The 26,790-nt window shown below is 48.6% G+C and overlaps 1 protein-coding gene across 2 annotated transcripts in view; it reads left to right on the top strand.

The window, feature by feature from the left end:
- The window catches only part of MYO1E (myosin IE), a 194,979-nt gene extending 172,516 nt beyond the window's left edge, over nucleotides 1-22,463 (top strand). For both annotated transcript variants that reach the window (XM_059180652.1, XM_059180653.1), the window contains 6 exons: nucleotides 2,432-2,578; nucleotides 3,398-3,555; nucleotides 4,636-4,728; nucleotides 7,234-7,435; nucleotides 18,044-18,213; nucleotides 21,380-22,463. In XM_059180652.1, the coding sequence (XP_059036635.1) occupies nucleotides 2,432-2,578; nucleotides 3,398-3,555; nucleotides 4,636-4,728; nucleotides 7,234-7,435; nucleotides 18,044-18,213; nucleotides 21,380-21,456 (847 nt within the window). In that variant the 3' untranslated portion in view covers nucleotides 21,457-22,463. The remainder of the gene's footprint in view (nucleotides 1-2,431; nucleotides 2,579-3,397; nucleotides 3,556-4,635; nucleotides 4,729-7,233; nucleotides 7,436-18,043; nucleotides 18,214-21,379) is intronic.
- The last annotated feature ends 4,327 nt before the right edge of the window (nucleotides 22,464-26,790 follow it).

The following is a 26,790-nucleotide window of genomic DNA, read 5'->3' as shown; positions in this document are numbered from 1 at the left end:
ACATCGAACATCTGTAAGAAATTGTAGCTTGAGCATATGAACAAGACAGGGGTGAGGTCCAAAGATAAGTCTGAGTTTTTAGAACAAATAAATGTAAAAGCTTTGTTTTCAGACCCTGGAGCAAAGGCTGAGGAGAGGCAAGTGAGCTGAAACTCTGGCCTGGCTGAGGACGGTTACACAGACTCCCATGCCTGGGTCCGTGGAGAGACGGGATTTTGAATGTGACAGTTGAAGTCAAACTGTCCAAACACTTTCTTGTTTCCAGACTCCTGGGCTAATGGACCCTGAAGTTTTGGCCTGCTTGCTTTTTTTTTTCTTTATGGTCATGAAACTCCTAATCTGAATACGTTGAGCCAGTCAAGGTTGCTTGCGCTGGGTTCCCTTAGCCCTGTTGAATAAGCACTGCCCCACCCAAAGTACAGCCCGGCAAACAGACACATCCAGACACACATCCAGGAGCGCCCTGCGACGAGCAACTGAAACAGGAGTCTGGTTCCTCAGCCCACACCGAGAAAGGTGGGGCTTCTGGTTTTACTCTCTCCCAATTACATGCACTCCCTTCCTCATGCACTAGTCTCCCCCCTGGGCCAGGATGCGGGGATGCTTGGATTTTATTTCATTCATTCCAAATGACTTCTCGGTCAGTATCTTTGTTTGGAGGTCTGCAGTGCTATATCTGAAGTGATTAAGTCAATCCCAGAGTTTTCACCTACCCGGTAAGGGAACGGTGGCTACACCCTCTGAGGTGCATTCTCCCAGACTTTTAAGAATAAAGATTCCATTTCCTAGTTGGGAAAAGTTTATGAACAAGGAGGTATAGTCGAGATGGTGAGCTATCCTGCAAGACCTCGTCTTTCCATGGGAGGAGCAGACAGCTGACCTGAAGACTGCATTTCCCAGGCTTCCTTATGAGCTGGGGCAACCATGTGACATAGTGCTGGCCAATGGGGTGGGAGCAGAAGTGACTTGTACAACTTCCTGGCTGTACCTGGGAAAGGAAAGTGTAGATGCCTGGCTCCCAGTTGCTGTAACACAGTCACGTTGGCCCCGAATTGCGTTTGCACCTGCTGTTGAGTAACAAGAGATAAAAACACAGTTGCCTCTGTCTGCCCAAAGAAGACCTCCCTGGTCCACCCCAGCCTTGGCATATTCATGGGACTGAACAGAGAGACCACAGGAGTTACAGTTTGAATGGATCAGAGTCTACGTGGAAGAAGAATCCTTTGTCTCCAAGCTTCTCCGCATCCTTGTCCACCATACTTGCCTTCCTGTCTGCCTTTGTGACAGCACGGTCATCTACTGGTGCCCTGGTACCAGGGGCCCCATGAGCAGGCACAGCTCCTGTGTGATACAGTCCCGCCTTGGTTATTAAAAAGAAAAAAAAAACATGTTGGCATTTCCTGCACTTGGGGGAATTAAAATGTTACTGAGGCCAGCTCATTGAAGCAGGTTTACTTTGTTTTTCATACCTGGAAAAGCACCATCCCTAATGAAATGTTTCTCAGAAGGTTATCTTGGATATTTGACGGTGGTACTCAGAGGTCATTGTAAGCACGTGTATTATGAAACCTTAGGGGCTGGTGGCCTCCTTCAACTGAGTTATACATCTAATAGCCAGGGAATTAGAAGTCTCGATTATATGTGTGTTGTCATGTCCGCAAAGTCTAGGTGGGCCTTTACATGGTGTCTAATCAGCCACCTCTACCACAAAGCATTTTCCCTGGGACTGGGTTTGCCTGAGCCTCTTCCATTCCTCCTGCAGCTCCTTACGGGTCCTCCCTCCCGGCCCGAGTGTGCCCCCCCAGGCCCACCCTATCCACACATGCAGTTCCCCCAGCGGCTTGCTTGCCGTTGGGCCACATGCCTTGCCCATCTCTGCAGTTCGGTGTTTGTGCGTTCGGCAGCTGATGGAACACCATTTACACAGAGCCCAAACACCCAAAGACTTCCTAGTAAGTGCCTGCAAAGCCTGGGACACCGGTTTCCCTGTTGATAACTGAGCTACAATGCTTCAAGTTAGGATTTAGTATCATAGCTATAACCTTATTGTAAACTCTACTAACTGGGCACATCTGTGGGACTGTTCATTTTCAGCCACATACGGTTTGTAAGTTTGGATTTTTACGATCTTAAGAACACAGAAGTTGAATCTGAACGTGGATTCTTTTTTTTTTTTTTTAATACAGACTAAGATGTCCTTAAATTACCGCTCTTAAAATCATGTGAGAGATTTATTTTGATTATGCGTTTGATGGGTTATGAGCTTACTTCGGAAGCAGATTTCAGCAATTATGTAATTCATTATTGTGTTTTGTTTTAGAGATTTCACTTATGGCAAGACTGTAAAAACCTAGTGCTATCTTACAGGGCGTAAAAAAAAGGGAGTAAACAGAAGCACAACTCTGATTAAGTCTTTCCAATGTCTTCTCAGTACTATGCAGGATGACATTTTCATTCTTCATGAGCAAGAGTATGACAGTTTGCTTGAGTCCGTCTTCAAAACTGAATTCTTGAGCCTCTTAGCAAAGCGTTACGAGGAAAAAACCCAGAAGCAACTACCTCTGAAATTTAGCAATACGTAAGTGGGGACCTGGGGCCCAAACTTCTGAGTAAAGCTTGGTTTACCCACCGGGGTCCAGGCTGAGAGGAGGGGAGGCGTGTGGGGGTGGAGCAGGCTCTTACCGGCTGCTGTGCCTCCACTTCCCCAGCCAGTCCTGGGAGTCTGCCGAAGACAGTCCCCATGGGTCTGCGTTTCTGGGAAGTGATATGGACAGCTACTTAAAATGAAGATTTTCCTGTCATATGGCATAAGAAAATACAAGTGAAAAGAGCAGACTGTGGGGTTGTGTCATGCAAGCATATAGGCAGTGTGAAAAAATAAAAACGGGGTAGTTTTGGAGTTGTGAGTACACTTCCCTTCAATTTGGATTTATTTTGGTTGCTAGCGAAGGGAATTTAATTAAATAATGACCCCTTGCTGTGCCAGGAAGATGTGGGCTTTCTTGTGTCTGGCATCTCTCAGTTCTCCCCCAGCATGACCGAGGGAAATTGCAGAGGTACAGCGACACATCGTAGTAGGTGTGGCCTGGAAAGCGTCCCCTTTCCTACTGTCCCCTGGGCAGGCGCACCTGAGTTCACCTGGAGTGACGCTGGTACCTGTAATGGGCTGCCTCGCTCACCAGCCGGTTTCTCACAGGCGCCGGGCCCTGCATTCTCCTGCCTCTGGGGTCGGGGATGTTGTCCCCCTCTGACAGCCCCAGGTGGGCTGCCGTCATCCGCGCTGGCCTCGTTCTACCAGACGCTTGCCCGGCAGCAGAAGTCCACGCTGGGGTCCGCGAGTGCCGTTTTTCTCACTGTTGTGTTCCTGCCCGTTACCCACAAATGTCCTTTGTCGCAGGCTTGAACTCAAGTTGAAAAAGGAGAACTGGGGTCCCTGGAGTGCAGGGGGCTCCCGGCAAGTGCAGTTCCACCAAGGCTTCGGTGACCTGGCCATTCTCAAGCCCAGTAACAAAGTGCTGCAGGTCAGCATCGGACCGGGGCTGCCCAAGAACTCCCGTAAGTGTCCCCGGGCACCCCCCACCTCGGCTTCCCTCCCCCTGCTTGGCACCAGGCTCGCTTCTCACCCAGTGCTCACGGTGGGTGCACACATCTGCAGGCCAGACCACCACGCGACCCTCCTCCTGCCCCCTGGCCCCGGATCGGACACCCAGCTCCTTCCTTCAGTGTTGATGCCTGGTCAGTTCCTGCTCTTCTTGTTTCCTCAGCCCTTCTCTCTACAAGGAATTCCCTCTGCACCCCTCCTCCAGCTGGATTAATCCTACCTTCCTTTGTATCCTTCCTGAGACCTTATTTATTGTTTTCCTTTGCAATACACATGTCCCTGCACAGATGTCCTCTGCCCCACTCCTGCCCCCATGCCTCCATGTAGCTGCAACTTGTTTTCTAGCTCCTCATGTCTGCGTCGAGGGCATGAGTGTGCTTCCACCCTTCGTGGTGTCTGTGTCATTGGAAGACTAGACTCGAGATCTTGCAGGAAAGGCTCTTGACCCAAGCAGAGGTGGAGTGAGCCCTGAAAAGCGCTGGGACCCGTGACCCGCAGCACTCACACGTTCAGCCTCTGTGCCGTGTTCGGAATATGAGTGTGAACCTGAAAATGACCCCTCTTTTTCTCTTTTAAGATTTTTATTTGTTTGAGAGAGAGAGAGCACGCATGGGAGGAGGGAGGGCCAAAGGAAGAAGCAGACTCCCCACTCAGCAGGGAGCCGGAGGCGGGACTCGATGCTGACACTCCGGGATCCTGACCCCAGCTGAAGGCAGTCGTCCAACCAACTGAGCCATCCAGGCGCCCCCTCCCCCTCCTCTTTCTCTTTTGAAAGCCTACAAAGTTAGAAACACTGTTACAAGGTTGGTTGTAAAGGCATGGTCTCTAACATTTCAAAACCATAGTTCCGTGGACATACCTTCCGGCCCCTCCAGCCCAAGAGCTCCCAAGACAGTCTCTCCACTCCCACCTCCTGCAGATCCGGCCGGAGCCCGGATTCCACACTTCACCGGAGGTTCCCGTAAGCAAACCACTAGCAGAAGCCATAAAACCAACCGGCGGCGCTGATTTTGACTTTGGCTCGCTTATTTCAGGTCCCACCAGAAGGAACACCGCTCAAAACAGAAGTTACTCCGGTGGGATGCACAATGCCAACTACCCAATGAGAGCTGCCCCTCCCCCTCCAGGTAAGCCGTGTGTGCGCCGTAGAACAGGCCCGCTAATCGGGACCCCCTAACTTGGACAACGTATTTGGGAACGAAACCCAGAAGCAAGGAAGTGCGCACGTATCAGCGGGCCGTGAGCCCTTTCAGTACCAACACAATGGCCCTGCTTGTGACCCCGACATGCAGGAGAAGTATGAGCTCGAGAGGCTGGAGTCAACGATCTGGGTTTCATTACCGAGCAGCATTACTCCCTGAGGAAAGGCTTCTTACATCAGTAAGAGAAAAAGGAGTTCCTTGTCCGTGGCAAGCAGAATGTTGTCAGCTTTTCAGTCATAGGATGCGGCCTTCCTGGGCCTGGGAGCCCGTCAGCTGTGACCGCGACACCACTACTGAGTTCCAGCCGAGGATCACAAGGATATTTTGTAACTAGTTGGTACCTTAATGAATTAAGCAGAAGATTTTTATTTTTGGTCAGATCGGTTCTAGGACAAGTGGTCTAAACACGGAAGTAGTATCTAAAAGGATTACAAAATGGACACAAAACATTTTTTAGGTCTTATGTTTCCTGTTTCTCATTTTTTACGATAAAACTACTGCATGCAGGTCAATAACATCCAGACCTGAGTAAATGCAAGATTTCTTGCCTATAAAAACCCATTTAGTGCTTCCCAAGCGCTCTCAAAATTTCCAAGATGTTTTTCCATCACTCACCAAATTCAGTCAATCGAGAACTGTCCCCAGAATATTTGGTATTCATAAGCTTAGATGTCTAGGTCTGAAGGGGTCATCTTAGGACCACACTCACATAACTCAAATCATCTCACACAAGGGAATCCCATTTGTAGCCGTGTCCAGAGGAAGCGGCAAAAAGCATTTCTTTTGTTTCTTGCTCCGTAGTCTCCCTGTTGTGTGCTAAAACACGAACACCCGTGCCTAGCAGTAAGAAAGTAGTTCTCATCTTTTCTGGAGTCCCCATGCTGTCTGGCCCGGATCTCTCTCTTCCCCTCTGCCTTCACCCTTGAAGAAAATCCAAGCACAAAAGAACATAAGAGAACCAGTGTAGGATTATGTTACTACTTATGTGCTAGCTCTCCTCCCCTGGGCAAGATCCTAGCCAGAAGACCTGGAAAGCTCATTTGCCTCAGCTAGGTTGGCCAAAGTTGCCTTAGACCAAATACCTGACCTTGAGCTTGGCTCCCAACCTCTCTGCATGACTTCTCCATCAGTAAAATGAAACAGTTGGACCTGAATCCCTTTTATCAGCCTTTTCTCACACTATCTGTGGTGAAGGAACAAGGTCAGTTGGGGTTTTTTTTTCCTCTTTCTTTTCTTATTTCTTTCTTTCTCAACCCATTGCAAACCATACTTTTGTAAGATAAAATAAAAACTACTTGAAGAATGGAATTTTAAAAACAGTCAAATAGAAGCCCAAATTTCTTACTGGATTCAAATGACATGAAACATGTCTGTGAAACTGCTGTGAACGTTTCTGAGTGCTTATCCTTAATTTCTGAACTTATTGAGGGCAAGTGGCCCATCCGTAGACCTCTCACTTGGAGTATCACAGCCATTAGAGCACGCCCCTCTCCTTGACAACCTTGGCAGCAAGTAGGGGCTCACCAGGCTCCTTGTTTCCTTAAGGAAGAAACTGACATACTGATGGGTCACAGATCTTGCTCAAGGTCAACAGAGCCAATGGAGGCAGAGCCAAACTTGACTGGCTAGTGTTTCTTATAAACTAGGGCCATCCCGTCTGTACCAAAGAGTTCTTAATTCATTTGGAAGAGGTTTTGTGGTTGGTTCACCAAAATGTGCCTTGGGGAGTCTTGTTCTCCTTCATTCTTGCCCAGATCTGTCAGTGGGAGAGGAGATAAGAGAGCAGAGTCCATATACACAATGACATGATGATGCCCCTTTCAGCCTGGGCCTGTGGCTTGGAGCCCATCACCATATTCCATTACTTACCAGATCATGTGAGCTTGACTAGGAACAGGTGTCTGGCTAAGAGAGCTTGCCCTGTCTGTACTGATGCAACCAGCGGCCACATTTCCCCTGCCTGTGTGGAGTGCTCCCTCTACCTCCCATAGCCGGCTCCTGCAGAGGACACCTAAGGCTGACCCCTTGAAAATGGATGTCCAGCTGTTTAAAGAGCTGCCTGCCAACTCTCTTAAATCCTAACGTCATAATTCTTAGATCAACGAATGTGCCTGCCGACACATGGCAAGCCTACCTTTCCTTGCATGGGGGCTTTGACACCCTGAACATCTGGTTGTTCTAATGTCAGGTTCAACAAGCATGTGTGAGTGTCTGCTGTGTTCCAGCCACTGGCTCGGCACCTTACGATGTATTAGCTCGATTCCTCACGATTTATTTGTAGTCATGCCCTCTGTATTTTCAGATGGGAAAACAGAGGGCAAGAGAAGCTAAGTAGCTTGCTCTTGGCTAAGAGATGGAAGGAATTTGGAGAGCCTTTTAGCAGAAGATCAGAAATGGACGCGTTGTTTTCTCTCCTTCTCCTGTCTTTAGGTTACCATCAGAATGGAGTCCTCAAAAACCAGTTTCTGCCACATCCCCATGCTGCTGGCAACCAGAGGTTAAATCAGAAAAGTCTCTACACCTCCATGGCCCGACCACCCTTGCCACGACAACAGTCCACCGGCTCAGACCGAGTGTCTCAGACGCCGGAGAGCTTGGATTTCCTGAAGGTCCCAGACCAGGGTGCTGCCGGGTAAGCGTCCCACCTCCCCTAGACGACTCTGGCAACCTCTCTCTCCCTCGATCACAACAAGGTCCGGGGATTTCTTTGGGCAGTCTCTGAGTGCTTCTACGGTTGTTTTCTACCTGCCTGTTTTAATCCAGGAGCCAAAGCCAAGGCCATGGGGCTTGTGGTAGATATTTCTGGAAGTACAGCCAGGTTGATAGACATAGTTTCTTCTCTGGAGACAGCTTACTGTGAACCTCAGAGAAGGTCCCCTTCAGCCCTGAGACTCTGTGACCTGTCTTGTTGTCTGGCAGGGCTGAGGAATGATGGGGTTTTGATCTCTGTGCAGGCAGTGGCATAAGCCCTGCAGCTCAGGGCGCCCTTAGAAACTGAAGGATGACATCCCAGCCTTCTTTAAGGTATGGATGTTCTTATGCATACGGATCTTCAGGGCCTCAAAATGAGAGCCTGTCTGCCTTTCTAGAACTGAAAGTGAAGACTGGTAAAAAGAAACCCAGGGTTTTTAGCTGGAGGAAGGAAAGACTTCTGGAGCTCTGTATTGATATCCCAAGGAGTCCTTGGTGTGGAAAGGGGGTTAGACACGTCCTGCGGAGTCACTGGGCATAAGACAGGCCAACTTTAAGACAAGTCAGTGAACTCTGCCAAGAGGTTGATTTTGACATCAGTGAACAAAGGAGCATTCTAGAAGCCCAAAGGTGAACTGCCTGGGCTGTAAGGAGCACCTTGTCCCTGGAAGTGTTCAGGCACAGAGTAGATGGAAATAACCAGGCAGAAATACTGTAGAGTGATGTTGCCAAACACCAGATCAGGGCGAGCATCTTAGCTCAATCCGTGTTAACCCCTCCAGCACTGGACCTGCTGCGTCCGCTCTGTGAGCTCCGTCTTCCTCATCCAGGCCCTGGTGTGCTACCACCAGGCCGGCAGGTTGTTGGGAGGACCAGAAAGAACGTCCATAAAATGCCTGGCAGTGTACCGGACGTGTAAGGGGCTGCTCGGTCAGCCGTGGCTTGACGACAGTGATGTCGGTGACGGTGATAACAACCGTTACCTCATGGTGGTTGAACTTGTGACTTGGAAGGTTTCATCCCACCCCCATGATCCTCAGTGGCGGAGTAGTTTTCCCCGCTGAACCCCAGAATGGGCCTGCTCCAGGCCCCTCTTCCCCGCCCTGGGGCCCGCCTCCATTTTCCATTCTCTCCTTGTCTTTAGGATGATGAGGTTTCGTGTCTGGTCAGGAGACATGTGTATGACATAGAGCTGTGCCGGGAGAGAAACAACAGCTCCTCCCATCCCCTCCTAGGCCCCGTTACAGGATGTTTTTCCTGCCTTGTCAGCTTCCTTCGAAAAGACCACGAAGCTCTTATGAAAGTAACCACACTCTCCTGGGGTTCCTTTCCCGCCGGCTAGTCTCACCTCATTTGGGCTCCAGATACGAAAGCAGCTCAGTTTTTTACTCATGGCTGTCTGTAGAGGGGTTGTAGCCCTTCGCTGGGTCTCTCCCCACTTACCGCCACGCTTGTGTAGACAAGCTGCTCCCCACTGGTTCCAGGGATCACGGCCTACCTGACTGGGGCGTGGTCGAAAGCAGTAGTTCTCCGACACTAAGGTACGCAGAATCACCTGGAGAATTTCCTGGCCCACTTCCAGAGTGTCTGGTTTAGCAGGTCCGGAATGGTACCCAAGAATTCCCATTTCTACCAAGTTCTCAGATGCTGTTGCTGCTGATCCAGGGACCACATTTTGAAAACCGCTCATCTGAAGGCATCTGTTGTCTCATTGATAAAGCCAGGAATGATGCTGTGTACAAGTGAATTCAAAGGGTGCTGTCGAGGCGCTAGGATTTTTAGTCCATAACCCAGACCTATGCTCTCCGGAAGGATGGACATGTGAAAATAGTCCAGCAGCCCTTCCTGGGCCAGGGTTGATGTCCCCACGTAGGCAGGGGATGAAAATCCATCAACAAAATGCACCAAATCTCTTAGCTCTGTCTGTTAGCTTCCTACTTGCTTTCGCTTTGGCAAGCAAGACCATCTTTCCAGCCCTGCTTTGCAAGTTACAGACTTGCACACCAGCCAACTGGGAGCATCTGTCAGCCAAAAGCAGGCAATTTAGGAACACTGTGTCTTAACTGAGGCTGCTCCCTTCCAGCCCTCGGCTGCCTGGCTCCCCATTTAAGTCTCATCACGCCCTTTGCCACCTCTGGGTCTCAGCATACGTGATGGCATATCAGGCATATGTGACATTGGCTTGGCAATGGCCGTGAGGCTGGAGGGGAGGGCACCTTTGCACCCGTCTACCAGGAAGGAGGCTGTTCCTGGCTTCCTGTGGTGCGTGTCCTCTTGCCCGGCGCACTCCGCCCCCGGTAGCTACAAGAATCCCAGCCAGCCTCTCCTTTGCACCCTGAGATCTGCCGTGATGCCAACATTCCTTGAAAAATCACATGCCGGTCAAAGGGCTGAGCTGCTTCTTCGGATTTCATTTCTAAAACACATGAAGGGGGGCGCCTGGGTGGCTCAGTGGGTTAAAGCCTCTGCTTTCGGCTCAGGTCATGATCCCAGGGTCCTGGGATCGAGCCCCGCATCGGGCTCCCTGCTCCACAGAGGAGCCTGCTTTCCTTCCTCTCTCTCTGCCTGCCTCTCTGCCTACTTGTGATCTTTGTCTGTCAAATAAATTAAAAAAAAAAAAAATTTAAAAAAAATAAATAAATAAATAAAACACATGAAGGGAAAATTAAAATAATTTCTAATGTGATCAGAGACCTTATACGGGCGTGAGACACATGCCCGAGGCATTTTGGGAGTCGTGGGGTCGGCTGCCTTTAACAGCTGCTCTTTGCCAAGAAAACACGAATTGCGTTCATTTCACAGCAGCCTGTTGGAGCAAGCAGCAGACTCTGGGATCCCAAATCTTTCCACAAACACGAACGCTGCTGTATACATCATAGCTCCAAGCAGTGACCTTGAACGTGCCAATTCATTGAAAACCAGATAATGGTGGTCTTTCTCTGCTTGGGTGTTCACACTCTTGGGCTTATCTTCCTTTTCCCTCTCCCACCCTCGGTGCACTTTTCTGTATGGATGCATTTAGCATAAGCAATCATTTCTTTTGGATCATGTAATGTGGATAAAATCAAATGGTGTAATTAGCACCTCGAGTTAATTCCGGAAAGTCTCGGTCAGTTTATTTTAGGTTCAGCCAGGTTTTCTGGAGGGAGCACAAAGCCTTCACTAAATCACCATCCTAACTGGGTTCTTTCCCCTCGCCTTGCCGTGTTTGTGACACGGGAGCTATTCTTGGTGGCATCCTCATTGTCACTGGCTGAGGAGACAGAGAGAGGAGGTGTCCTGCAGTCTCTCAGCATACCTTTTGAAATGTCTGGTGCAGGTTCTAGATCTTTCCTGACCCTCAGGAAAGACAACAGGTTAAGCAAGAGTCATACAAACAATTCACTCATCACCCTTTGCCCAGGAACACTGTCTTTTTGGTTGGCCTCTTTAATCCCGTGGGCCATTTCATGAGAGGGTAACTTCACGAAATTTCGAGATACCCCAGAGAAGCCAAAAAATATTGAAAGTGCTCAGAGCTGGGGCTTCTGGCCATGCCACAAAGAGGAGGGATCGATAGAAAAATTCAAATGCTGCCTGTGTGTCTCTTGACAAGATTCTCCTAATGGGGTCATATTTTCAAGGGGCTTAAAATTTCCAACAAGTGTCCAATAGCAATATTTCTCAACCCACAATCTACAGGAGCAGCAGCCGTATCCTGGCCCAGGCAGACATGAGGCTTAGGAATTCCTGGCATCCATTCCCACATTTCCAGTAATGTTTATAGATTCAACCTTTTGGAACCGAGTATATTTTAAAGAGCCAATGAAATAAAATGCCATTATTTTCCTTCTTGGAATTTCAAGACATAAATCTCACATCTGCAGAACAAAGGGGTGATACTAGAAAGCTTAATCTCAGCTCACCCTGGGATCAGCTAGGTACACCCAGCTGCCCCAGAGGTGTGGGAGCAGCGGAGATGCCCATAGAAGGTGGCCTGACGGTGTGCAGAGAGCACAGGAGTCACAGCTACAGGGACGGACTGGGTGTCGGTCCCTGATTTCATGTGTTCGTCCTTCACGGATTCAGGCATCAGATATTCACGGAGCCCCATGCCTGCTCTGGGCCACACGTTGGACACACCAGTCGCTTCCCTCATCACTAGCTGTGTCCCTTCCTGTTTGTCATGGCGTCTTTCCACACCTTGGGGTCCTCACCTGTGTCGTAAGGATAATAATCTCAGGTTAAAGCCCACTCCTCAGGGTGTCTTGAAGACGAAGTAAGGGCTTTGCAAACGACAAGTGTTGCGCACCTTGAAAGTTGATGTGTGTTGGCTTTATTACTGTTGTCCCCGTGCTGTGGTCTTACCGGTAAATACTCCTGTTCTACCAGGACTGAAAGGCGGCTTTACTCTTAGGAACTCAGATCTCTGGACTCCATGCGGGTGGAAGCCTCAGGCATTGCAGGCTTTGGGCCAGAGTGGGGGAGGCGTTCTTGTTAAACATCCTTTGCTCCTTTCCCGGTGACAGCTCGCGTCCTACGGGCAGTGACAGGCCTTACCAGAGGAGAGCAAAGGCACAAACACTCAATTGCAGATAGCCTTGTCCTCACTGACGTCATCCGGGGCTTTGCTCTCTTGTGAGACTGGGCAGCTGTCCGTAAGGGTTCAGCTGTGGGTCGGCAGCCTGAGGTCTCCGGGCAGAGGCCCCCCTCACCGGTCTTCCCCAGTCAGGAACACGGGGCTTGTCCCGTGGTGCGGTGCGTGCACAGCAACTTGGATGGGAGGCGCTTGAGGACTCGGGAAACCTTGTGGGGTGGTTTAGGATGGATTGCGCCCGAGGTCTGGTGCCCTCCTCCGAAGAACGACGTGCTGCGAAAGCAAGTAGCCGTAGTTCACCTTCCCTGTGTGCTTGTTTTCCTCGTGGGGAAGAGATACACCCACATGGTAAGGATGGGTCGAGTCGCCGCAGGGAAACCGGATTACATTGCACCGAAGTTACGCAGAAGGAAACTGAATGGGCTCGGTGATGGGGAGTTTCAGAACTCAGCATTAATATGTATAGAGTGCATAATAACTTAGGGAGATTCTGGAATTCTTGCCCCAACCCCCAGGGTCCCCATGAAAGAATTGCTTTTGGGGCACCTGGGTGGCTCAGTGGGTTAAAGCCTCTGCCTTCGGCTCAGGTCATGATCCCAGGGTCCTGGGATCGAGCCCCACATTGGGCTCTCTGCTCTGCAGGGAGCCTGCTTCCTCCTCTCTCTCTCTCTCTCTCTGCCTGCCTCTCTGCCTACTTGTGATCTCTGTCAAATAAATAAATAAAATCTTAAAAAAAAAAAAAAAAAGAATTGCTTTTGTAACAGTCTTCAGTCATGTAAAGCTTATTAGGAGGGCCCGTGTCCTAAGACACCAGAGGTGCCAGAACAATCTAACTCCTACCTGTGTGTTAACGAAACCAGTTCAGGCAGGACGTGTGTAGACCAGTGAACGGGCCACCACGACCGAGTGGGGACAGCAGCGTGCTGGTGTGGCTTTCTGGAGATAAAAGGGCCAGAGTTGGGGCACCTGGGTGGCTCAGTGGGTTAAAGCCTCTGCCTTTGGCTCAGGTCATGATCTCAGGGTCCTGGAATCAAGCCCCGCATCGGGCTCTCTGCTCAGCAGGGAGCCTGCTTCTCTGTTAAATAAATAAATAAAATCTTAAAAAAAAATAAAAAATATAAGGGGCCAGAGTTGGGAAGAGATGTGTAGCCATACACCATCGAGACTAGTGTCCCGCCATCCTCCAGCAGCCAGACATTGATAATATCAAGCACGTAGACAGAGGTAAAATGTGGGAGAATAATTAGGAAGGGTTGAGTTTTGAGTATTTATTGCCTTGCTTGTAATTTATTCAAAATTGTCATTGTGTCCGCTCTTGTCTGTGACAATGGCTGCGTTTAAGAGCTGACTTGCAGAATTGGCCATGCGTAGCGTCCTCCTCTCCTGGGCCAGACGGAGTCCGTTCCAGCCCACTGGGTGAGCGGGCCCGGATCCCTTCCTCGTGGCTTTGACCACTCGACCCGGGGCTGCACGTGGAGGCCTTCGGGGCCCCTGGAAGGCCTCATTAATCAAGTCCTGGCAGCTGGTAGTCCTTCTCTTTCCTCATTATTGATTACACAGGATCGCCACCTAGTGATGCAAAGGGGGTTGTGTGGGTTGAAGGCTGAGACTCAGACGGAGCAGGGGAAGTGGCTGTAGCTCCTGACCCGTTTCTGGCTCTACGTTGTGGTAAAACGGAGAGGCAGCCGTCACGTCTTTGGCACAGACGTCCTGGGCTCCGTCGTACATCTGACAGTGGAGTTTGCGGAGAGCGTGCTAGAAAGCATCTGAGCGTTAGGGTGAGCAGTCCCGGTGAGGCATGGGGGCAGGACAGCCCCCGGGACCAGGAAGGTGTGCGCAGGTGCCCTGAAGCAGCACCTGTGAAGATGCCCGGCACCGTGTCTTGCCCGGAGCAGCCACGGCTGAGGCGAGCTGGTCTGACTTCCTACAGCTGCAGGAAGGGGTTCCCAGGTGACCTGCCTTTGCTGAGTCACACAAGAAGGGTGGAAACAAACTGAGATGGGAGAATGGGGCTGCAGGGGCTTGGCTCTGACTGGCTGCCTCACTGGGCAGTTGTATGCTCCTTTCTGGTCACAGAGGACACTGGAACGGGGAAGAGCCAGATCACGGTGACTTCAGGATTGGTTGTCTACACAGACACTTCCCTGATGCAAAATGCGAAGCTGTCCCCCACCTCCACAGCCATCCCCCTCAAACTCAGCCCCCCAGCCCACATTCTGCTCCCCAGCACTCAGTACCTCATCTCAAAGCTGCCTGGACTCTCCCTGCTCTCAAATATGGGGTACTGTGAGCCCTGTTTAGGCAAGGTGGCTAAATCACTAGGTGGCTTTAGATTGGTGAAGCACGGTGGCCATGGGCCAGGGCCTGGGACAACCAAGCCCACTATTGCCAATGGCCTACAAGTGACTCTAAACCCCCAGAATCCCCTGAGCTTTTATTTTGGTTGGTTTTACTTTGATTTATCCTAAGGAAGGATCCTCTGATGCCTTGGGACCAAATACTGTGCAGTGGCTGTGCTTGCGCAGGTGTTTAAATAGTCCTGCTCTCCTCCATCTCTGCGCCAGCCGGCCCTGCTTCTGGGACATCCAGCGCCCCCGGGGCGGACAGACTGGCTGAGGTCACTCTGGGTATCAATGAGCCGCCAAGCCAAAAAGGGGTCTATGTGATTTACTTTGTTGTTTTTTCTTTAAGTAGTTTTGAGATATAATTTATAGATTCTTAAATCGACCCATTTAAAGTACCATTGAGCAGTATTTAGGTGCAGATCTATACAACCATCATTGTAATCTAATTTAAAAAAAGAATTTTTAAGTAAACTCTATACCCAACATGGGGCTCACACGAATGACCCCAAGATCAGGAGTCCAATGCTCTACTGACTGAGCCAGCCAGACACCCCATCATAATCTAATTTTAGAATTTTCATCATCCCAGAAAGAAATGTCCTTCCCCCAACCCCCAGCCCCAGCCCTAGGGAACCACTAATCTACTTGCTTTCATTATAGATTAGCTTCCTCTGAATATTTCATATGAATAGGACTACCCTTTTGTAAATGGAATTGTTTCCTCAGCCTTGTATTCTCTAATCTTGCTTAACTTGTTTATTGGTTGTAATAGTTTTTTAGTGCATTCCTTGGGTTTTTTCCTACATGCAAGATCATCTCATCTGTGAAGAGAGGTAATTTTACTTCTTTCCCAGTCTGAATGCCTTTTATTTTTCTGGAGTACTTGCTCTGGCCGGAGCTTCCAGTGCAGTTTAGAACAGAAGTGGTGAGAGCTGGCATCCCTGTTTTGTTCCTAATCTTAGAGGGAAAGCATTGGTCCCCTAAAGATGACATAAGCCAGGAGTACGTGAATAAGGTGTCCCGACCCCAGCCAGGGCTCGTAAAGAAAGGTAGGAAGATACCAGTGTGGCCTGCGGCAGGACTTGAGGCTGGAAGCCCGCAGGGGCCACACTTGGCGGTGGATTTTCTGGGCCCCATGCAGGGTCTTGGTTTATTTCCCAAGGGCAGGGAGAAGCTCTCAGGATTTTTAGTGGAGGGTGTAGTGAGCTAATAGACACTGAGTTGGGGGATATCCAGGGAGCCCAGGAAGGATGCAGCTGGCAGCAAAGACATGAGGGAGGAGGAACTGCCAGGGCTTGGTCAAAGCTGGAGGTTCTGGGTATAGCAGCCAGGGGGTGACGCCCAGGATTGCTGCAGGAAGGACAGTCGTACATTTCAGACAGTCACCCACCTTTTTCTCTCCACTGGCCCCTTTTCCTCTGGGACTACACCTAACTCCCAATACTCTTGGGCTTAGACGCCTCATCAACTGCACTAATGTTGGTAAGTTCCCCCTGGACATGAGAGAGGTCAGATCTCCATCTATGAGTATTTGGTGGGAGAAAGAGAGAGAGGGAGAGAGAATGCATGCATCCTTTCAACATTACATCCTAGAACTAGCAGCCTGGAAGCTTTCCTCTCTCCCAGGGTATTGTAATGCATACCCTTCCTCCACACCCTCTCTTCCTTGTTGCTGGGAAATCAGATGACTTCTGGTATCCAGGCTAATGGCTCTTATTAACCAGATGCTGACACATCCTTAATATATAGGTGTTGCTTAATTAAAAGCCTGCTTGCCTGGCCAGCTGTCAGAGAAGCAAGCACTTCTCGAGCAGGGAATGGGGATTTCCAATCGACTAGGGAGGAAATGATGTCATGCTAATGATCTACAAGATGCCTTTCCTCTATGATGAAAGAAAAGTGTTTGGTGGTAGGTGGGGACAGTGGTTGACCTAAGAGTAGAGCCCGAGTAACCTTGGGGTTTGCTCCCCACCCACACAGGGAGCCCTAGGCAGCCCCCTAAAAGCCCACCCCTGATAGAAGCAGTCCTACCCCACCCAGCTGGCAGCCAGGACCACCCCCCCCACACACACACCCAGATACCCATGATCTAACCTCATCAGCCCCCAGTGAGCATCTGTTATCAAGGGACCTCAGTGAACAGCAGCCCTGGCCTGCTGAGAGCACAGGTCAGAGTGGGTGTGCTTTTCCCCTTCACAACTCAGGTTGCGGTAGAGAAAGACTCTCCCTTCTCCTCCTTCCTGCCACAGGTAAGAACACACCTGGCCAGGCTGAACAGCCAGCCCCACTGAGTTGAGTACAGCCCAGTTTCTCAGAGAAGAAATCATCAATTTATGTTTGTTTTGTGAGCAAATGAATGTGGGCTTTTCCTGGTTTCGTCCTCAGGCAAAGTGGGAAAGAAAACATTTGCTACTTTTTATTCTAAATGCCTTGTATGAACATATTTAACAAAGAGTTGTTTCAGATTAAGGATCTCGAGCTATATAGCGCTTTGCCTTTGAGACAATGTATGAAGGGCAGCTGGGGCGGTATAGTGCCTAGAAAGAATACGTTTTCATTTTTGTTTGTTAGTCACCAGACAGTCCGTTATCAGTTTTTGATGTGTGTCCCTAATTCATCGTTTGCATAGGACACCCAGTGCTCCACGCAGTCCGTGCCCTCCTTCCGTTCAAAGCTAGAAGATGCAGGTGAGGGTGCTAGTGCCGGACATGGCTTTGTGAAGGCCACGAGGAAGGGAAGGTGCTCCCGGCATCCAGCGGGCAGAGGCCCGGATGCTGCCCCACAGCCCATGGTACTTGCCTACCCAGCCCTGCTCCCCACCCCCCACCCCCACCCCCCCCCACCCCCCCCGCCGCAGAGCCTCACCAGCAGGGCAGGAGTATTCAAAGCAGCGCTTTTGTTTTTATTGTTATTTTTCACGGTACTAGAACCTGAAATCATCCCAAATGACCATTGACAGGGAACTGGAAAAGTAAATGGTGACATATTTATGCTGTGGAAGAGGTTGAGGCCCTGAGAACGCATGGCCAGTGTGTTCAATATAGAGCGAGTGGTGGTAGAATGGGTTTCCTTTCAGCGGCGCCAGGGTGGCTCAGTCGGTTACGCATCGGACTCGTGATTTCGGCTCAGGTCATGATCTCAGGGTCGTGAGATCGAGCTCTGCGTCAGGTTTTGCACTGGGCATGGAGCCTGCTTAAGATTCTCTTTCCCTCTGCCCCTCCCTGTCCCCCTTCCCCCCGCCGGTCTAAAAAAAAAAAAAAGAGAGAACATGATTCCTTTTATCCAGTTAAACAGGCAAAAACCATGTGTACTGTTTAGGAATACTTGTGTGTATGATAAAAACACAAAAGCAGAATTATTAATACAGAATGCAGGGTGGTGGTTGATTCTGAGAAGGATTGCTGTTGAGGAAAGGTACCTGCAGGCTTCTGGGGCCCTGACAAGAGTTCTTTCTCCAAAGTTGGGGGCAGTATTTTTATTCTCAGAGAAATCTTGGGAATTGGCGTATCTTCTGGTGGCTTGAAGTGGATTTGAACTTCTGGCCAGTGCTGGCTCTGTGCTCCAGACCAGCACACAGTGGTACCTTCTGTTAGCTCCCATCTCTTACCTGCCTGCACTCTCTCCACAGTGTCCGGAGACAAACGAGCAGTCGGCCTCCCCCAGCTGGGGGCAGACCTAAGCCCCAGCCCAAGCCTAAGCCTCAGGTGCCACAGTGCAAGGCTCTCTATGCCTATGATGCTCAGGACACAGATGAACTCAGCTTCAATGCCAATGACATTATCGATATTATCAAAGAAGGTAAGTGCATGGTTGGCTGGCTGGCTGGAACAGCCTCCTGAAGAACATCTGGTCACATTGCTATAAGAACTAGTTTAAACACGAAGGGAATTTATAGACTATTCTAACTGAAACTTGGAGCAAAAGGCTCAGCTTCAGGCTCAGTTTGATCAAGGCTCCAAATTTTTTTTTCTTTAAATATTTCTTTCAGCTCCACCTTCTTTGTATTTGCTCCCTTCTTGGCTGTTTTCCCTCATGGCAGCAAAATGGCTGCATCAATTCCAGCAATATCAAACTATGTCCAGAATCTGCTTTATCTCTGAAACTTCTCTTAGCCATTGGACAAAAGCCCTAGGTTTCACTCTGATTAGACCAAATTGGTCGTGTGCCCATTCCTGAATCTCTGTAGCAAGACAAGGGCTGTACCTGTAGTAGGTTAGGCATGGCAGGGACTTCTGTAGGAAACGGGAGTTAGGACTATCCCACCCAAACTTGATGGCCTCCTCATATGGAAAGTAGATGGAATGGAAGCCAGGGAGGCAACCTGGAACATCTATTATAAAAGTAGTCTGTGGGCTTGGCTGAATGCTTCATTAATTTGGTTGAGCTGATAATCTAGAATATAATATACATATGACCAAACACTAGCTTATGGAAGTTTTTCAAAAAGATAACTCCGGGGTACCTGGGTAGGACAGTTGGTTGAGTGTGTTGATTTTGGCTCAGGTCATGATCTCAGGGTTGTAGGATTGAGTCCCGTGGCAGACTCCCTGCACAGAGGGAAATCTGCTTGGGCTTCTCTCTCCCTCTCCCTTTGCCCCTACCCTGCTCCAAAGCAAATAAATACATCTTTAAAGGAAAAAGGTAATGGCAGATTTAGGATGTTAAAAAAGCACCGTGAAGGAAATGGCATTTGTGGTGAGGAAAGGGGAGAGACAGAGAGCCAGAGAGGCTGGAAAGAGCAGGTCATTTTAGGAAAAGGAACCGATGCTCAACTGTGGCAGGATCCCTCGGGGATGTCACAGGAGACCACGTGAAGCTGGGCGCAGCCTGTTGGTGGAGGACTCTGAAGGACGGGCTCAGGAGGACTGAGGACAGTGAGGAGCCGTCCGTTACAAGCAGAGCAAGGACAGCCTGCGTGAAGTGGCCTTGGTTAAGTTTAGCCTCCAGGAAGAGGTGGCCAAGGACAGGTCCAGGAATGGTGTTTTTAAGCCATTCCCTCATCACAGGAGCTCAGTCAGGAGATTTAGGTGCCTGGACTGACCTCCTTCTAAATGGCTTCTGGGCATTATTTTGACCTCCCTGAGCCACCTAGTTTGCTATAGGTTTCAATATTTTAGCCATTTAGTATCCTTTCTAGAAGGTGTCAGAGTCCAAATAAAGGTTGAAATAAATGCTTAGTAAACACAAAACCGTTTTTATCACCAGCTTTGTTCGGCAAAAATAGTGGAAATGACCAGTTACCCAGTAACAAAGATTGGCTAAATAAGCTTTGCTCTATCCCTTCAGTGAACTTTGATGACATTTTTGTTAGAGATCATGATGCAGTAGTGCGGTATACTTACTGAAATGGAAAAACTGTTCATGGGAAAAAGGAAAAAGGTTATAGACTGTGGACTATCGTCTCATTTTTGTAAAAATATAAAACAGATGGCTATCTGAGTATATGTATATATTCATGTATTCATAGGTGGTCTCCTTAAGTGTTGAGTTTTGAGTATTGCTTTCTTTTCATTTCTAAATATTTCAGATTTTTCTAGAAATAACACATATTTGGGGTTTAATCAAAACAATTACATATTTGTGGAAAATGTCGAGTCCTAGAAGTTTCTCAGAAAATGCTATAAATTGTCACTGTAATGGGTGCAGTGCAGTGTGAGTACAGGAAAATAGGACAGAATAGAATCCAGAAACAGACCCATGTATATACAGGTGTTTAATCTAGGATAAATGTGGCATTTGAAATCAAGAGAAAGGAGAGACAATGACTTTTCATTCTGAAAAGAAAATAAAGTTAGGGCTCTACCTCATACATAAAGCAAATACCAGATGAATTAGAGATCGAAAATAGGTAAATGAAATATCATGATCTGAGCCAAAATCAAAAGTCAGACACTTAACCAACTGAACCAATAGGTAATAGAGTATTACCTATTAGAACAATGTTTTATTGTCCTAAGAATAAAAGGTCTATGTTCTTTGAGCCAGGAATCTCTCCTGTAGACCTGCTTGCACACAGACATAAAGATATAGGTAGGGACACTGATTCCATCAGTAGTGGAAAAAGAGTGTCCATCAGTCAGGAAACGGATCTATAAATCTTGGTATAATGCAGCTGTTTAAAAATGAGATGTGGACGTGGAAAGACAATACCTGTTAAATAGTATTAAAAAGCAAGATGCAGAATAATAAGATAGAGTGGCCTGTTTCTGTTTAAAATGAGTGTGTGTGTGGTTATAGTCACAGAAGAGGGTCTGAGAGAATGTAGACCACATACCTACACCTGGTGGAGGGCCTGGGATTAAGGTGGGAGGCGTTGCAGATCAGGTTCTTCAGAAACATTCCGCGCTGGAGGAAGGAGTGGGAAAGGTCTGATGGGGGAGTAGCCCTGTGTGGAGAAAAGTGGGGAGGCAGGACTGAGGGCCCTATGCTGGTCCCCGACTAGGCTCAGCGTGCCTGCACCCCAAGGGGAGCCGTCAGCCTCATCTCAGAGGCCCGGCAGTCCTGGAGGGCTGAGAGCGGGACGCTGTTAGCAAAGCCTCACACGTGGGAGCAGCAGGTTCTTGCTCAAAGAGGACCCTGAGTGGTCTGTGTCTGCTGTGGGGGAGGGGTTACTTTTTACAACAGACTCGTTCATTTAAGAGAAAATAAAAGGGGCCCCTGGGTGGCTCAGTCAGTTAAGTGGGTGCCTTCAGCTCAGGTCACGATCTCGGGATCCTGGGTTGGAGCCCCACGTTGGGCCCCCTGTCCAGTGGAGAGTCCGCTTCTCCCTGTCCCTCCACTTCTCGCTCTCTCTTGCTCAGATAAATAAAATCTTTAAAAATAAATAAAAAGGACAAAGAACGCAGATGGAGGGAGCCAAACCACCTTTCCCCACATGCTGCACCCACCCACAGGAGCGGGGCGTGTTTGGCCCAGGCAGACCTACCTTGCTCACCCTCACTCTCGCCATCTCTGTCTCCTGCAGATCCTTCTGGCTGGTGGACAGGTCGACTACGAGGCAAGCAGGGCCTGTTCCCCAACAACTATGTGACCAAGATCTGAGGTGCACAGAGACTCTGACGTCACTGGAGTGAAGGTGCTCCAGACAGGGAAGGGGACGTTTTGGGGTTCTCCTTCTGATCCATAGCGAGCAATTGCTTCCTTTTTCTGGCACCTTCCCCATGGAGGACAATGATATGCTGGGTTGGGGACAGGGAGTGTCACTCCATAAACGATCCTAAAAGGTGGCCCTATTCATAGGAGCCCAGGAGGGCAAAACAGCCACCCACTAAGATTTATTTATTGTATTTAAACCTGGTGAGAGGACAGGCAAGGTCCGCTCAGACCTTGTTGGCTCTGTCGGAACAGCACCCGCTGGCTTCCCAGGCCCAGGGAACGGCTGTAGGCGGCCGCTGACAAGTGCCTTTAGTCAGAGAGCACATTGCTTCCATCCCTCTTTTCCTTCCCTGACACACACATTCCTCTCTGCCACTTTCCCTCAGGGAGGACCTGCCCTCTGCAGGCTGGGCTTGGCGGGAGCGGGCACTTCCGGTGCAGACGCCGAGGGCCGGCATGGCCTTGGAGCCCACGGGTGCAGAGGGTGCTGGGTTACGCTTCACCGGGACCATCCGGCTGCCAGGCTGAGCAGGGGCTAGGGGCTGGGCTGTTGGCCTTGCTTTCTCTGGGTCTTCAGTTGGAATGTGGCTGGCCCATGTTGGTTTTGTGTTTAATGCTGTACCTATTATAAGAAGGATCTCTTTTTTTTCAAGCTGTACATTTATAAAAAACAGATCATATACTGTATATAAAAATCTGAAGATGGTAGAAACATGTATGAATGTACTAAGTAGTATTCCACTGTACTTATTCATAAAGTAGGTTTTATTACCAGACTCCCACCAGGTACTTACAAGTGTGCACTACTCCTTTTCAACTATAGAATCAGTGTTACTGCTTTCTGGCCCAGCCCCTGCAAAACCTTCCTCAACCCTTGCCCTATAGGTAATTTTTCCTCTGTCCCCTGTCTCTCCCGCTACCTCCTAAATAAATAAAGGAACCAATGAACCACCTGTTGTTTTGTGACATTTTCTATAAGTTGAATTGGACCTCCCTATCCCCTCAAAGATGTTGAACCCCGAACCCCAAGTACCCCACAATAGGACCTTATTTGGAAATAGAGCATTTTTACAGAAAATGAAGTCATTAGGGCGGGCCCCAATCCAGTATAACTGGTGTTCCAATAAAAAGGGGTCATTTGGACATGGATGGCCACAGGCAAGAGAACACGAAGGGACAGCCATCGCTAGCCAAGGAGAGGGGCCTGGCACAGATGTGCTTCCCTCACAGCCCTCAGAAGGAACCAACCTTACCCGCGTGCAGCAGACTGGAAAGACTGGCTTCCACAGCTAGAAGACAGTCCATTTCTGGCGGTCAGCCATGCAGTCTGTGGCACTTTGTGAAGGCGAGCCTGGCGGGCCTAGCCGGCCAGTGCAGTGTTTGTTGCAATACTAGTGAAAAGTCAGAAACGATGGAATGTCTATGGATGAGGCAATGATTCTCAGGGGAGACTGTCACTTCTCTGCCTCTCCTTCTTCTGATTGCCTTGGCCTTTTGGAAGCTGTTGGGAAAGTAGGGTTTGACCAGCACACACCTTTTTGCCATTCCAAGATTCCTGAGTCCATGGGAAAAATTATCAGGGGTTATATATAAGGGGAAAAAAGTTATCTGAACTTACAACAGAGTAAACCACTTAATTCTGTGTGTTCAAGAACAGAATAACAAATAACGTTTAAAGTATATTTTGGTCCAAGGATGCCTGGGTAGCTCAGTAAGTTGAACAGCCAACTCTTGATTTCAGTTCAGATCATGATCTCAGGGTCTTAAAAAAGAATTTGGGGCCAAGTGACAGGACAACCTGAATTAAGCTTAAGTTATTTTGAAAAGGCCTATCTTGAGGATAAATGTTAACTCAAGCTTTGGAGGACCTAAGGTGACCTTGGGCAGTAGAAGGAATCATTAGTGAAATTCGTTAAATAAAAATATTAAAAAGGATGAGATTGTGCCACTTGAGACAACACGGACAGACCTAGAGGGCATCATGCTAAGTGAAATAAGTCAGACTGAGAGAGACAAATACCATATGATTCCATTCCTTAGTAGGATCTAGGAAAAAAGAACAAACAAAAAGCAGAATTGGACCTATAAACACAGAGAGTAAACTGGTGGTTGGCTAGGCGAGGAGGGGAGGAGATGGGCAAAATGGCCAAGGGGGAGTGGGAGATCCAGGTTTCCAGCCATAGAATGAGTAAGTCATGGGAATAAAAGGCACAGCATAAGGAATGCAATCAATGACATTGTAAAAGGTCATGAGAGAGATGGCAGCTATACTTGTGAACACAGCATAATGTACAAAGCTGTCAAGTCACTAAGCTGTACACCTGAAACTACTGTAGCATGGTGGGTCAGCTGTACTAAAAAAAATTATTGGCTTTACATAATTTTCCTAATGTTAAGTGTTAAAAAAAAAAAAAGCCACATTGGGGAGGGGAGTGCAGAATCAGTCTTGGCTGCTTTTAATGTAATGATTGGCCTTCAAAACTGACGTGTAACTCGGATCCCTCAGGCTCTAGGTGACGACACAGGAACAGAGTCTAAGATCCACACAAGCAGTGAGAAGAGCCCTGGGTCATGGGACTCACAGAGCAGGTCCCAGCCCTGCTCCCATGTGCCTTACCTAGCGCCAGGCTCAAGGAGGTCTTCAAATGTTGCTTCAACAGGTGAGGAAGTTCACTAAGGTCATGATCCTAGGTTTCTCTGGGCTCTGCATTTAGCCAGGCCTGCCATTTTGTTCCCTGTTCAGTTGGGTCAAGAGTCACTTCACCTGGGAGAAGGTATGTAAAAAGGATCAAAGGGCCACCCCTGCCTTCTAGAACATGCCATCCTGTCTGGGTTGATGGTGTGTTTGTGCACATACACCGCACATGGATAGCAGCAGAAAATGCAGTGTAAGGATATGACATCCCTTCAACCAAAGCTTGAAAGTAACCAAGCACCTCGAGTAGGCTTGAACATTCCCTCGGGCAGAGATGTTGAAACAAGTAACAGACCAGCATTCGCAAACGCTTTTGGCCTCAGAATCCCTTTACACTCTTCAATATTATTGAAGACCTCAGAGTGTTCCATTTTTGTCCATTACAGCTATCAGTGTTTAACCATACTAGAAATTCAAACAGGGCGCCTGAGTGGCTCAGTGGGTTAAGCCTCTGCCTTTGGTTCAGGTCATGATCTCAGGGTCCTGGGATCAAGCCCTGAATCGGGCTCTCTGATCAGCAGGAAGCCTGCTTCTCCCTCTCTCTCTGCCTGCCTCTCTGCCTACTTGTGATCTCTCTCTGTCAAATAAATAAAATCTTAAAAAAAATTCAAATAAAAATTTAAAACACCAAAAACACACACATTCTACTAAGCAGCAGAGTGATGACATCATCATGTGTCATGTAGCTTCTGGAAGATTCCACCATACACTAATGAGATTCTACCACCTAGTAAGAATGGGAAAAAAAACTACTATTATCCTAGTATTACCATGAAAATGGTTTGACATGCAAAAGGGCCATCTCTTCCACAGTGCTTCAGGAAGAGAGACTGATACACATGGAGAGGACAAAGGGTGAGGCCTTTCTTATAACGTACTCCCACCAGCAGGCATGCAAACCATACACATGTATTGTCCCAGCCCATCTGATCAAACGTGACTCAATCATCAAGCCCGGCCCTATGAAGGTGAAAAGGGGATGAGTTTCCTTCTTAAAGAACTTTCCTTGCAAAGTACACATACCATATCCACTCGCAGTGGCTAGAACTTAAGTCATGTAGCCTCAACTGCCAGGGAAGCTGGGAGGCTTTGCTGGAAACAGCGGGTCACAGTGCAGAGAGCAGCTCATCCAGGGCACCAGGAAGAGGTCTTCCTCCTCCTTCGGCAGGACTCCTTCCAGGCAGAGACATCCATGAGAACAAGTGTGGGACAACGTGGCTGCGTACCCAGGTAACTGACAACCTCCATCAGCCTGCCACGGAGCAGGGCTTGTACAGGCCAGTCTTCTCCGTTCCGGACTCCTTCCAAACTCTGCGGTCTTCCCCTGCATGGAGCTGGTCAGATCAGGCTGGCCCTGCCTCTGCTGGCTGCTTTTATGGTAGTTTCAGCAGCGGGTGGGGGCAGAGTCCGGCTTCAAGAGTACAGTGCACACAGGATGCATCTTGGTGGAAAAGCTAACAATGTCCCTGGTACCCTTCACTTTGAAGGTCAATGAGTGGGAGCCATTCTGCAATGTCGCTCGCTCCCTTTGCTGCCTCGTTTTGTGTTTCTCCCAAGGCCGCTCCCGAATTTAGGAGCTTATTTACTCTGACCAGCTACTCAACACCTTTCCCTCCTACAGTACTAGACCTGCCCCTCTGAGAGGTATGGCCTGGTCTAAAACCACTTTGCAATGAGAAGGCTCAGTATAGTTCACTCCCTTGCCCCAGATTGCATAGCTCTTAAGGAGAGGAACCATCAGTTGACCCCTGATCTGACACCAAGGCCCATGTTCTCCATCTGTCTCCAATCTAACTAATATCAAGGAGTTCGATAGTCTAATTGTCAATCTTCCAACCTCCGATTATCCTTTTCTCAAACAAGAACCAAAAAATAATAATAATCAAAAACCAAAATTTAAAAAGAGGAAGAAGAAAAACTCACAAATAAGACTCAACAGCTTTAAACCTGCAAACTCCTTTGATGGGAAGAGCGGTGTCTAACATATCTTTGAATGCCCAGAGTCCATCTCTTTCCAAGACCATCAGCTTCCTTAAAATAACAGCCACCAAGGTTCGAACACACTCCTACACGGTCCTAAGGGCTTGCCATACCTTACTCTGTACTCCAGCACTATAAGTGAGATGTCCGCACCCCCTTCTACAGACAGACACGGCCAGAGACATCCCATAGCAGCTAACGAGATGCAAGCCAGCCTCAGGATCTGTGCTTTTCAAAAACAGTGGTTACATTATCTCATTTTCTTATTTCAGTGTTTTTATGATATTATGATTTCTACTTTTACAGCTTGCATCACATTTATAACACTTTGGTTTTGGGTGCCTGCTGTGGCACATAAGGAAGTATCCAAAAGGCCTTTTTTATGACATCCTGGAAGTATGAATTTCCTGAGTTGGGGTACTTAATATTTAACTAATTAAAATCTGTAATAAAGAAGCTATAAAACGTCTTCAGAATACTTCTACAAAACCCGTCCCTTCTTGATGAGAAGCTGAGCTCAAGCATCTCTGAGAAATAAGTTGGCTTCTCAGAGCCAGGAAAGCTCCCTGCATGTTCTCACTTCATTACTATGCACACGTGTGACC

Source organism: Mustela lutreola, chromosome 7, assembly GCF_030435805.1.
Source record: "Mustela lutreola isolate mMusLut2 chromosome 7, mMusLut2.pri, whole genome shotgun sequence".
NCBI lineage: Eukaryota > Metazoa > Chordata > Mammalia > Carnivora > Mustelidae > Mustela > Mustela lutreola.
This window is presented reverse-complemented; position numbering and strand designations above follow the sequence as displayed.